General features: G+C 40.6%; 1 protein-coding gene across 1 annotated transcript in view; it reads right to left on the bottom strand.

The window, feature by feature from the left end:
* Window positions 1-5,030, bottom strand: part of LOC103241700 (collagen alpha-4(VI) chain-like) — a 94,671-nt gene extending 89,641 nt beyond the window's left edge. Inside the window, exons 1-3 of the mRNA XM_008009171.3 lie at window positions 4,416-5,030; window positions 1,632-2,219; window positions 335-940 (exon numbers count right to left, since the gene is read on the bottom strand). Coding sequence (XP_008007362.3) covers window positions 335-940; window positions 1,632-2,219; window positions 4,416-4,764 — 1,543 coding nt within the window. The 5' untranslated portion in view covers window positions 4,765-5,030. The remainder of the gene's footprint in view (window positions 1-334; window positions 941-1,631; window positions 2,220-4,415) is intronic.
* Between the last annotated feature and the right edge of the window lie 7,886 nt (window positions 5,031-12,916).

Genomic DNA, 12,916 nt, shown 5'->3' on the forward strand with positions numbered 1-12,916 from the left:
ATCCCAAATCTGTGAAGAGGCCCAGACAATATCAGCAAAGCCATTTGTTTGGGCCCAGCCAATATCAGCTGTTCCTCAACCATCTGTGAGAATAAATGATTCTTCTCAGTCACTGACTTTTCACCCGGTTTGTTATGCAGCATCATTGTGACCATAGTTAACTAAAACAAAATTGTGCCTGAGCCATCCCATGCTTCCTACTCTTTCCTGTCTGCTAGTGCTAATGCCGCAGTACTGAGGAATCCAGAATACCCACCTTCTCTGCTCTTTCCCCAGACTTTCCTCTTACACTGAGATCTCCCAGTGACTCACATATCCTCAGACCAAACCTTACCTCCTACAGCCTCCTTGTTGGCTGTAATCCTGTGCTGCTGCTGTCCAGTGCCTTGGATCACCACGTTCATATCTTCTACTATGTGTCTGACTTCATCTTCTCTCTGCATATCATAGACAAGGTCTGGAGACCCCATCTCTTCCAGTTCTCTCCTGTCAAAGTCCTGCACACCCACAGACATAACTTTCACGCCTTTCTCTCTTAGTCTCTGTGCAGCATCCTGGACTTCATCCTTGGATTTGCCTGAGTTAATGACCACTGCATACTGGGGAATGCCCTGGAGAAACCGACTTCCTGCTTTCTCCTGGAAGAATGTCTGAAGAAGGTATTGCAGTGCTTTGCCTGTCCTCCTGGAGCCACCCAGGGGCACAAAACGCTCATGAATGTGAGCTATCATCTCATTCTGGTTCTTGTAGGTATTGAGCAAAAACTCAGTGTGACCTTGATCACCATACTGAGCCAGCCCGATTTGGTACTTGTCCCTGCCAACCTCCAGCATGCCAACCACTCTGGAGAGGAAATTCTGCATCCTCTGGAAACTGGCCCGTGATGTGTCCTGTGATGCGTCAGCAAGAAAGACCACATCTGCATAGGCTTTGATGAATTCTGGAAGTAAAGGGAAAGGGAGACCAGGGGGCCAGAAAAAGACAAAAGGAGAAAGTGAATCAAATCAAACTTTCATGAAAATTGAATACAAGGATGGTTTTGTGTGCCCAATGTGAGAGGTAGAGGTACTACAACTCTCTGTATATTGTACTTCCCTTCCTCTATGTGGGACTCTATCACAAGGCTTTTACTCTCGTATAGCCTGCTGCCTTATTGTCTGTTTTATTACACTAACGTACCTTTCAATTACTCTTGTTCAAACAACAGAGGAGGCAAGGGAAGTTAACTGAGGACACACTTTATGCTAGAACTTTTTATACACTTTATCTGATTAAATCCTCATAAACCATTCTTCTAGACTAGTATTATTTTCTTCGTGCAGATACGAAAATTGAAGTGAAAAAGTGAAGCCACTTGTCCTTGCTCACATAACTAGAAAGTGGAAAAGACAGGATTAAAAAACAGGTCTTCCAGCTTTCAAAACCCATGCTATTTCCTTTGAACAACGTGGTAAGATGTTCCTTTACCCACAAGAACTCCATCCAGCCTTCAATGCCTTCTCCTAGGAAGTCTCCCCAGGTTCTCCAGTGATGCCGGGCACTCCTTGCCCTCCCATACACCCAGCATATTCTAGGTTATATTGTAGTGAGCTGGCATGGTTGGAATCTTGGGTTCTAACACAGCTTCTTACCTTTTATCTTACCCTCCACTGCTGAGCACAGAGTCTGAAGAATACTTCCTGAAAAATCCTGCAGGATATTGAAGTTTTCGGTGTTGAAGAGAAACTTCTCAAATGGTTCACTGGCTATTTTTTGCAACTCTTGGACATCCTGGACATTGACCCCTACCACATACACAACAACTCCATCTTCTTTCAACCGGTCAGCCACCTCCTGTACCTCATCGTTTGACTCCCCGTCTGTCACCAGGATAACTATCTGAGGAACTCTGTCCTTGGCCCGACTGCCAGACTCCTCAGTCAAATAGTTGGTCCTGATAAACTCCAGGGCACTCCCTGTGTTTGTGCCTCCTGTGCGGTATGGCAGATTCTGGATCTGCTCCAAGACCATGCTTTTCAGAGGGTGCTGGTTCAGTTGGAAGGCTGGGTAGATGTTGTCATTATACTGGGCAAGTCCCACTCGGACATGGTCACTGCTGATGTCAAGCCCCAAGACGACGGAGTAAAGGAAGTTCTTGACTTTCTGGAAGTTTTGGGGTCCGATGCTAGTTGAACTGTCTACTAGAAACACAATGTCTGCCAGGGCTGCTTCTCTGCAAGCTATAAGAGAGATGGCAGAAAGGACTGGATTACTGGATCTTCACTCAAAATGCTTTGAACCACTGAACCAATCGTTCAAACTGCTTGGAACCAATGCAGAAAAGAGTAATGACAGACAGCCTATACTCAGTGGTCCTCAGACACTACCCTCACCCCAAATGACAGTGTGCTCAGAGCAATAACATTAACATCCCCCCATACCTTTCCTTCTCTCTGCTCCATCACCTTCTGAGATTTCAGACCTGCTCTACTGATACTTCCAACCTTGAAATCCACTTAGACAATCCCTTAAATTTTATTAAGAAGAAAAGCACTCTGTAAATTAAGCAACATGCTAAGAAAAGGAATGCATTCTTTCCAGTCAGAAAAAGCCATCAGCCTCCTATCTTTTGACAAAGAAACCTCGTATCTAGGAGTGTGCTGGCACCAGCAGGTCAGAAAGCTAGAATATACCCCATGTTCCTTGACACATCTTATTGCAGCTCTATCATTTAATAGCTCTGTGACCTATTTATCACTCACCTCTTTGGGACTTAATTTTCTTCTCTGCAGCACTGAAATCTTTACACCAACCCTCATACTCTCCCAAGGTTGTTTTGAGGATAAAATAAGATAATCTACTATAGCAGACAATGTCATGCTTTGCTCAGTCCTTTTGGATTTCTTTTTTACCATTCTATGCACTGCTTTTTGGAAAACTACCCTCCAGCTAATGAAGCTACTTTTCTCACAATATTTAAAAGCCCAGATCCTTGCTTGACCCAGATTCAGGGTCAAGACAACTTTGAGACATAATGTACACCAAGTTCCCCTGCAGGATCAGGCTAAAACCTTTTACAGAATTTTTGCCTGAAATCATACCCTTCCTTACTTTTCTCTACTGCTCTGTCCTGAATACCCCACATCCTTACTGACCATTGCCCCGGGAGCTCTTCCTTAGCAAATCATGTGTACGCAAATTCTTGTTTCAAGCTCTGCTCCCCAGGAATACAACCAAACAGCCCTGCTCTAGTGGAATGGGTCTGCTCTAAAAGATCTGGGATCAAGTCCCTAGTTCTGCAATCCACTTGAGGTACCTTTGGCCTAAGTTTTTCTCATCTGAAAAATGCAAACAATAATACTAATTATGCTATGTATCTAACAAACTTGAGATGATCAGTCAGACGAGCAATGTAAATAAGCTTTGAAAACTATGCAGCGCCAGACAAATAGTAGCTATTATTACTATGAATATAAAACCTCTTTGTAAACCTCAAAGTGCCGTACAAAAAGAAGATATATAATATACCACACACCTGCTGCATCAATGGGTCAAAAGTTTTAGCGCTTCTTCCAATTAACATACCCTATACAGAAATACCAAAATAATGAATAAAACATGAAGAGTCTGTCCTCTTGTGGGTTTTGATGGAACCCACAAACATTCTTCTCTTTCTCTACTCAAAGTTGTATGCTTTATTATGGAGTTTAGTAATTAATTTGTAAAGAATTTTCACCATTTTATGCCCTATTACCAATAGAAGCACAAGGTTGATGACAGGTATATCATCATCACAGGTTATGATAGGTAATAACAGGAAATGCTTACGAGTCCCTCTGGTTGGCCAGGTATAGTGCCAAGCACTTTACTTGCACAATTTTGTTTAATGCTTTTAACAACTCTCTGAGGCAGTTACTATCATCCTAGGGAGAAAATTTAGGTTCAGAGAGGTAAAGTAACTTGTCTAAGATGACCCTTTCTCTACTTTGTAAGATTTGAACACAGATCTTTATTTTCCCTAAATTAATCATCCTAACCAGTATATTAAACCAACAGACTTGCAGTTAAATTAGCAAACATCCTAGGGGAACTACTGCCCCTCTCCCTTCTCATCCTTCATCCAGGCAACATGGGTAAGTTAACCTAGGAATAATAATGTCATTCTAGAAACAAATAAATCTTCAATCAAAAAAGGAATTATACTACATCAGTATATAGAAGCAGCATAAGGCCCACATGATTTATAAAAAGAGTTGATGAGGCTTTGGTCAGTGATTGAAGAGGAGCATAGGGTTGACTTCATGAAATTTTAATTTTAAAATTAAGACATGCACACATATGAAAAATAAAAAGGATGGGCAGAGGGATGAATAAGAGATCAAGCTTTGAGTTTCATGACTTCCAGATCAGAAACTAAAAAGAAAAAGCCTTTGTACCTGGAGAGACGTGGTCAACACGTGGAGCTGCCTTTGCCAACATATCACAGAGCTCCTGCCGCAGCTTCTGGGCGAGATTGCTCAGACCAGAGAAGTAAGGAACAAAGGAGGTAAAATTCTCCTGAGGACTACTGGCAATTTCCCTGAGCTCTGCCCAAACTGCATCTCTGACGCCAATAGCATAAAGCAGGATGCCTGCCCGCCTCAATGCCTCCGCAGGTCCATGGACATGGTCCTCAACTGGCCCACTGCTGATCACCACGGCAATCTGAGGTACCCCTTGGCTTGCCCGGCTCCCTGATGCTTCCTGGAAGTGGTGGTCTAGAATAAACTTCAGGGCCAGGCCCATCTTCTTGCCCCCAGGCTTAAATTTAAAGTGCCGAATGTGTCTCAACACATCAGCTTTGCGGTGGTAGGTGGAAAGCAAGAACTCTGAATGGGGCACATCGCTATACTGGGCCAGACCCACACGGATGGTCTTGCTGCTGACATTGAAGCTGTTTACCAGAATGTACAAGAAGTTCCGCACACTGCGTGCATGTTGGGGGTTGATGTTGGCGTCCACCAGAAACACAACATCTCCCAGAGAGGCCTCCCTGCAGACTGGGAAAGAGAATCACTTTCAGATAAAACATCACAAATGACAGTTACTGGATGGAATCCCATTGCTCCAGACTCCGTGCCTTTACCCCCACAGATCCGCCTGCACAGCGTGCAGCCTAGACACACCATCATCTTCCCTTGTCTTCCTATGGCTACCATCTTCCCCTGCTCACCTGCCACTCTCTGTTCCATTCTGATAGACATTTGGCCCTTCAGTTAGATCACCCATCCTGCTTTCCATTCATCCCTTGACTTAAACAAAAGGACCCCATTTTCTACCAGTAGTGGATGTTATTGGTACCCACCTAGATCGCCTTTACTCGTTGGCACACCTATCCCCCAGCTGCTTCAAGTGCTACCTGTGACTTTCCCCAGAGTCCTAACCTTGACTGAAGGGAGTGACCTCAATTGGAGACACCTGAGAAGTTACACCACTACCACCACCCTGCGTGGCCAATGTCTAATCAACATGGAGATACAAATGCCTGGCCCACTTGCCTTCAGTGAAACAACCCTGCAGTGTTATTTAGACTCCATCACCACTTCTCATGACTCAGGCCAAGGCTTAACTTTACCTATCATCTTCATCCCCTACTCTAACCTACTTCTCGTACTCCTTTACAGACTTTTTTCCCTAAAGAGTACTTTCTCAAAATAATGCGTTCAAATCCCTATTCCAAACTCTGCTTCCAGGGAACCTGACCTAAGACATCAACTTTCCAGCTTTGACTTCTGTACTCCCTGGCCACCCACCAGCCCCTTTTAGTTTGATCCTTGGCATTCCTGTAGGTATGGTTCACATTTGTCTTTTGGTTCCCTGAACTCAAGCTGCACTATGCAGCTACTTCTCCCCAACCCCAGCTACAAGCCTGGAAACTACCAACTCAACAGTGGCCAGGTCCACTGGTACCCCACCTGGGCCCATCCTGGCCTCCAGCACGGAAGAGATCAGACACCAAATGGCTGCAGGACTGGAGCAAATCTCTAATCCTCTGTGTCTCAAATTGTGTCTCTCTAGACTTAAGAGTTGACCAGATGCCCTGCTGTCTTCCAACTCAAACTTTGCTTTTCTATGATAAGAAGTACAATGTGGATTAAGTACAGTGCATGTGTAGATAAAAAGAAGAGGTGATTATGATCGATCTATTTGTCAAGAATCACTATGATTTCTCCCCACTCCTATACCTCCCGCTTTGATTATCTATGATGGTGGGAGGAGAACATAAATTAGTAATGAGAATAAAAACAAAAGCAGAAACCAGCTAAAAATGACTTTAGTTCAAAGCAGCTGAAAAGCCAAAAAAAAAAAAAAATGATTTTCCCACATTGGTTAAAAATGTCTTGCACTTGGTTTTGTGCCAGGAGGGCTAAAATACTGAGCTAGGCTGGCCCTGCACTGTCCCTGCAGCCTCATCTCTCTGCCCTCCCTACCTGGCCTGGCCCTGCACTGTCTTTGCAGCCTCATCTCTCTCTGCCCTCCCCACCTTGCTATCAGTTCCAGGCTCCCTAGTCCAGTGTCTCCAGTTTTCCATGTTCCCACTTGCCACTGGACTTTATTATGCTCCCTTTCCTCCAAGTTTCTCTCTCTCTCTCTTATTTATTTCTTTATTTATTTTTGGTAAATTCTCATAGGATCATGTTCTTTTATCTTCGTTTGTAATGTAATGTTCATGATTGTGCTTATTTAATTAATGGCAATTTCCCCAACTAGACTGTGAGCTCCACGAGAACAGATAACCATGTATTTTGCTTGTTTGTTCACCACATGAGCATCTAGCATAGATACCCAAAAATATTGAGGAAGGAAAGAATAGAGGAAAAGAGAGAAAGGAAAGATACAGCACTTATAAGGATGGAAATCTTGAACATTAATGAAAACAAATAATGGAATTGAAATTTTAGTGCTAGAAATAATTATGTGAGACTGTAGCTGCTGGACACGTGGCAACTGAGCACTTGAAATGTAGCTAATATAATGGAAACTGAACTTCATATTTTACTGAATTTTGATTTATTTTAATTTAGAGAGTCACATGCAGCTAGTGGCCACCGTATTGGACCACACAAGTATAAAATAAGGAATCCAATTCAGCTATCTCACAGAGAAGGAAAATAAGACCTGGAAAGGCAAGGTAACTCATGTATATCCATTCAAAGAGCCAGAATTAAGACCCAGGTCTCCTCATATCTAGTCCACACCCTGAACTACCATGAAGATTAAATTAGAAATCCATACTACAGAAAGGCAAAGACCAAGTGAGGGTCTAGGCAGAGAGGGTCTGGGGAAGTTGGTATAATCCAGAGACACTTAATCCACTTGTCACTTCTGGAGTCCTGGGTCCCACCTCTCAGAAGTTTGCATAATGTTGGCCATAAAGCCAAGTGGAACCTGATCATGGGAAAGGCAGACAAGAAATGAACTTCAGGTCCTTTAAGCTTTATTTCCCTTCAACCCTCCAAAGTGCAGTCTTACTGGGAGGAGAGAATTCAATGACTGTTCCAGGGATGGCTGACTGGCTTGTCCCCTTAACATCTCTTTCAGGGGTGATCAAATGCAAACCACAAAGTGTTCCCCTGATCTTTCAAATCAGAGGAAACCACACAGCTGTAGAATATTTTCCAGGCAAGTAAGTTTCAGTTACATCATATACAACTTGAGATATGTACTATATTTTCATAGATTGTCACTTTCTTAGCCCCTCCACTAGTTCTTTGTAGTTTTAGAAGGTGTTTGAAACATGAAAAGACTGTCACAGCTTCTGTTCACAAGTGAAGGGAGCCACAGCCAAAAGGAAAACAGAGAGAGCTTCATGGGTTTTTTTTTCCCCCCAACAAATAACAGCCTGTGTAATTATATTTGAATATTTAAACCTCAATATTGTCTCACTGGGACTTCAGGCTACTCAAACAATCTTCTCCTGATGAGACTTTCATCTTGAAAAGTCCCAACAATCTATTAAAATAGCTGCAAAAAATTGTAGATGTGTCACTAGCACTCAGTAAAGCTATCCATCTTGTGATGATAATTACTCCTCAGAACAGCTCTGCCAAAGAGAAAAGACAGAATGCAGAACAGGCTCCTGTTTACAAAAGCGTTTGAGAACCTGGTAATACATTTCAGAGTATGGAACTTTTTAATATCTATTTTTTTGTCATTTGGGGTTAAGTACTGAAAAAACAAGTGCCCACCATTCACTATAAGCTTTCAGATTCTGACTAAATTCTCCTTCAAGGAATCAGTTTCCTCTTATTAATTACAAAGCTTCTGTAATATTTCCTTTTAAGATGGTCACTACCACTAGATCGTTTTCAGCTTAAAGAAACCCAGGTATTACCAATACTCTGTGACTTGATGAAGCCAAAACCAGTTTCAAGGAGGATGATCCCCCAAAATATCTTCCAAGTCTCCATTCTAGATGTGGACCTAGGGAAAAGAAGAAACCTTGTAATTAAAAAATGTGCCTTCACGCGCTTAAAATGTGTCCATCACATTGACTAAAAATTATACCTCATGAAGCTGATTTTTTTTAAAGCATAAGGATGTCTTTCCCCACATCAACATAAGCTTTATCAAAATAAAGAGGGAAATGTTCCCACAGTGTTTCAACTGGGCAAGGAAAATGGTCTTGCTGATCCAACTCAGGAAGAATTTTGTAAACACCCAGAGTATACACCTCAGCCTTCACTATTTAAAGTTGTCCAGATGTGGCTATAAAAGGAGAAAGCATACAGGACATGGCATAGAACTTCCATTTCACACACTGCATTCATTTGGTGGGTCATAAACATTTCTGAATGATTTTGTTTGTATATTTATGCAACAGTCGAATGACCTGGTAAACAGCTGTGGCATGCTAAAATATTCAAGTATCTCAGGAGCACATCTGCCTGCTCGAATAAGCCTGGTCTGACAATAACTCATACGTTCTCAAAAAAAAAAAAAAAAAAAAAAAGCAGAACATCAGACCTCCCTCCCCAAAGCTTAAATCCATTTCCAAAGGGGTCCATGGAAATTGTCTATTCTCAATTCCATTTCTACTTTTTTTACTCTAAGAAAGTCCATCTGTTTGAAAATAAGAACGTAATAATCCCATTGAATGAGAGGTTCCAAGTGGAACAGGGAATACCCATCTTTATAATCTTGGTCAGCCAACCTCACAGCTGTCTTCTGCAGAATGTATGTGGTTAAAAAGCAAGGACTCTTGGAGATAGACTGCCTGGGTTTGACTCTTTGATCCATTACTTAATAGTGGATCTCAGCCAAATTGCTTCACTTTTCTGTACCTTGGTTTCCCCGTTTGTAAAATAGGGGCAATAATAGCACCTACCTTATAGTGTTATCAGGATTGAGTTCATTATTGTCAAACACTTTACCCATTCCGGGCACACAGAAAGCACTCTTTAGGTGTTTGTTAAATAAAGTAAACCTTCTTGGAGCACCAATATTTTGTAAAAGTTCAAAAGAATTCCTCCATGTCTTTGCTATTGTGAAAAGTTAAAGCACATTCTTAAACAAACCAAAGAGTTTAAGCAAGAATCTCTAGCACGTCTAAATCACTTCCTAGTCTTGGGTTCTTTAAATAGAATATTGTGTGGCAGTGATCATCACAACACCCAGGAATAGCAGACACCCAAAAGCTGCGTTTCTCTTTCCAGAAAGTGTTAAGCGCAACCACCCCAACTCCCTAAAAACACATCTCTACTGTTCATGCTCAACTTACTCCTTAAGAGGGATTCAAAAATCTCAGATAACCACATTTATTTTATTCGCTTTATTATTTACACTAAGAGAAAATACTGGGAGAAGTCTTGACTTTAAAGGAAGACCACAGGCCTTGATTCTGGTTTGGGCTTGGCTATTTTCTCCGCAGACCTGAGCACGCTGTTTCACCTTTCAGGTTTTATGTGATGAATCTAGAGGGCTTAGCACTGATTTGAGCCAACTACTATACTGACCACTATATTACAAACATGCCTCTGGGAATTGGTCCAGTGTTTTTCCAGGAAATAGATGTGCTATAATTAGATTTCTCTGTTCCTCAGTTTCTACATAACCTCCTACTAGTGCCTCCTCCCAGAGGTGTATAAGTAATTAAAGGAAAGATACTTTAAGACTTTAGATATCCGATCCTTCAGTAAAATTTTACCCAAGGGTTAAAAAAAAAATGCATGAATCTTAAAGAATAGATTGTCCTAGTTAATTAAGAACTGTATGAGGGTAAAGAGCTTGAGAGTCTGAAGGTGCGAAAAATGATCCAAAATAAATTAATGGATCATCGTCATGTGATCATTGCAACAAAATATTACACTTCCAATTTTGAAACACTTGGATTAATAAAGTTACTGGAAAAATAAAACCTTTAAGTAAAGGTTTTATTATATAAAACCTAAATATAGATGTTATGTCTACATTTTCATTTTCCATTATGTCCCAATTATTACTATTCATGTAATTAGTCATAAAAAAATAAGTATTTTCAGCTAATTGCAAATAAAGCTCTAGAGCTGTTTATGAAACTAGTGGGAAACTCAAAATGATAAACATTTATAAATAGTTGTAAACATTTTACAGCTGTGCATGTCTGTGTTATATCAATGAAGAGTTAAGTGTCTATGTATTAAGGATTTAATATCTACATGATATGTACTATTTCATTAAGATGTTTATATCTTAAGCTGCGGAAGAGATTTTGCATTTGAACACATGGGACTCCTTATGGAGGCAAGAAATAAAGTCATTAAATTAAATGGAATTAGATAGGGATAGCATAGAATACTGATTTTTTTCTGGAAATAACTTTAATATAGTTTTGCAATAGAAAGGATTTCTCTCAAAAATATACTGCTCAAGTAGTTAACTAAAACAGTCTATTTTTTAAGCTTTATTTATTCAGTTTGAAAATTACTTCACAACTGCCATAGTAACAATTGACTTAGGAAGAATCATCAGAGATTGCTAAAACCATTGGGTAAAAGTTTATTACATAACAGAATATGAATATATTTTCAAAGTATCTTCTGAAAAACTACCTAGAAATTACAAAGGGCAAAAAGTACCATTACAATGGAGAAACCTGATGGATATGACTTAACCAAGTGATCAATTACATCAATAATAACAGGATAAACCAACATCATCTACCTCCTGATGTTATGCATGAGAAAACTTAACACCACTTATATAGTATTTCTCCTTAAAATCCATGACCTAAATCTGATAATGAGAAAACAATCACATAAACCAAAACTTGAAGACGGTCTAAAAAAAAACCAGCTTGTGCATCTCAAAAATATTAATGTCATGAAAGACTAAGCAAAGGAATTGATTCAGATTATAGGAGTTCAAAGAGACATGACAGGTAAAGGCAATTCATAATCCTGATTTGGGGGGAAAATGCTATAAAGGCCATTGAATGAGACAGTAGACAAATTGTTAATATGGGCAGAATATTATATAATAATATTGTATCAAGATCATGGTGAAACCTGGTTTCTACAAAAAAATACAAAAAATATTAGCTGGGCATGATGGTGCATGCCTGTAGTCCCAGGCATGAGGTGAGAGAACAGCTTGAGCCCAGGAGGCTGAGGTTGCAGTAGTTGCACCACTGCACTCCAGCCTGAGCAACAGAGTGAGGCCCTATCTCAAAAAAATACATATATATATACTGTATCAATGTTAAATTTAATAAATTTGATTACCGTGTTGTAGTCATGTAAGAGAATGTCCTTCTTATTTAAAAATACACAGTGATGCGTTGTGGAGCAAAGGGCCATACTATCAGCAACTTACTCTCAAATGCTCAGCAAAATTATAATGATTCATAGAGAGAGGAATAAAGCATTGCAATACATTTGCAACTTTTTACTAAATGTTTATTGTTTGCCAGACAAAACTTCAGGCACTAGAAACAACAGACTAAAAGAAACCATTATTTTCCTCAGAGAACTAGTGGAAAGAGAGATGGATAAATTGTAATATTGTGGGATAAGCAAATAATATAGAAAGCTATACAAAGTGCTGAGGAATATGGTGGGTGAGCACCTGTGTTCACCTGGGTGAAGAGTTTACAGAGCAGATGATGCCAGAGTGAAGACTTGAAGGATGAGTAGAAATTTGCAAGTGAGAATGTGAAGAAAGGGAGTTCCAGGAAGAAGAACAGTAGGTACATGCAAGGACACTGGAGAGGTACTAGACACTCCAAATACAGCCCGCCCACAGATTCAGGAGCTCAGGTTTAGGAGTGCTGGGGATGTGGTTAGGCCTTCGTTAGAGCTCGTGACCTACGCTGCCCAAGCTCTTAAGGCTTGATAAGTCTCATGGAGATCTTTGGTTTTCTGAAATGACTGAGCTTAAAAGATGGGACAGAAGAGGGGACCTGAGCAGAATTCCTCAGTCTTCAAAAATAAACCTTCTTAACTTCATTTAATTAAATTAGCAATGATTTATATACCAGTCTCCTTCAAAGTTTTTGTTCTTCCTCTGTGGAATGCTCAACTATAAAATATGAAGATTCCATCTGTAACATCCTATGCCAGTAACTCTTAAACTTCAGTATTGCATCAGAGTAACCCAGAGGACCTGTTAAAACCCAGTTTGTTGGACCCTACCTCCAGAGTTTCTGATTTAGCAAGTGTAGTGTCAACCCTTAGAATCTGCCTGCTGAGCTGGTCTGAGGAACCATATTTCAAAAACCATTCTTTAGACCGGGCATGGTGGCTCATGACTATTAATCCTAGCACTTTGGGAGACCAAGGCAGGAGGAGTGCCTGAGCCCAGGAACTGGAAACCAGCCTGGGCAAAATAAGAAGACCCTGTCTCTACAAAAAGTAATAATAATAAATAAAAAATAGCCTGGTGTGGTAGTGTGTGCCTGTTGTCCCAGCTTCTCAGGAGG

This window comes from Chlorocebus sabaeus, chromosome 15 (genome assembly GCF_047675955.1).
Source record: "Chlorocebus sabaeus isolate Y175 chromosome 15, mChlSab1.0.hap1, whole genome shotgun sequence".
NCBI classification, from domain to species: Eukaryota; Metazoa; Chordata; class Mammalia; order Primates; family Cercopithecidae; genus Chlorocebus; species Chlorocebus sabaeus.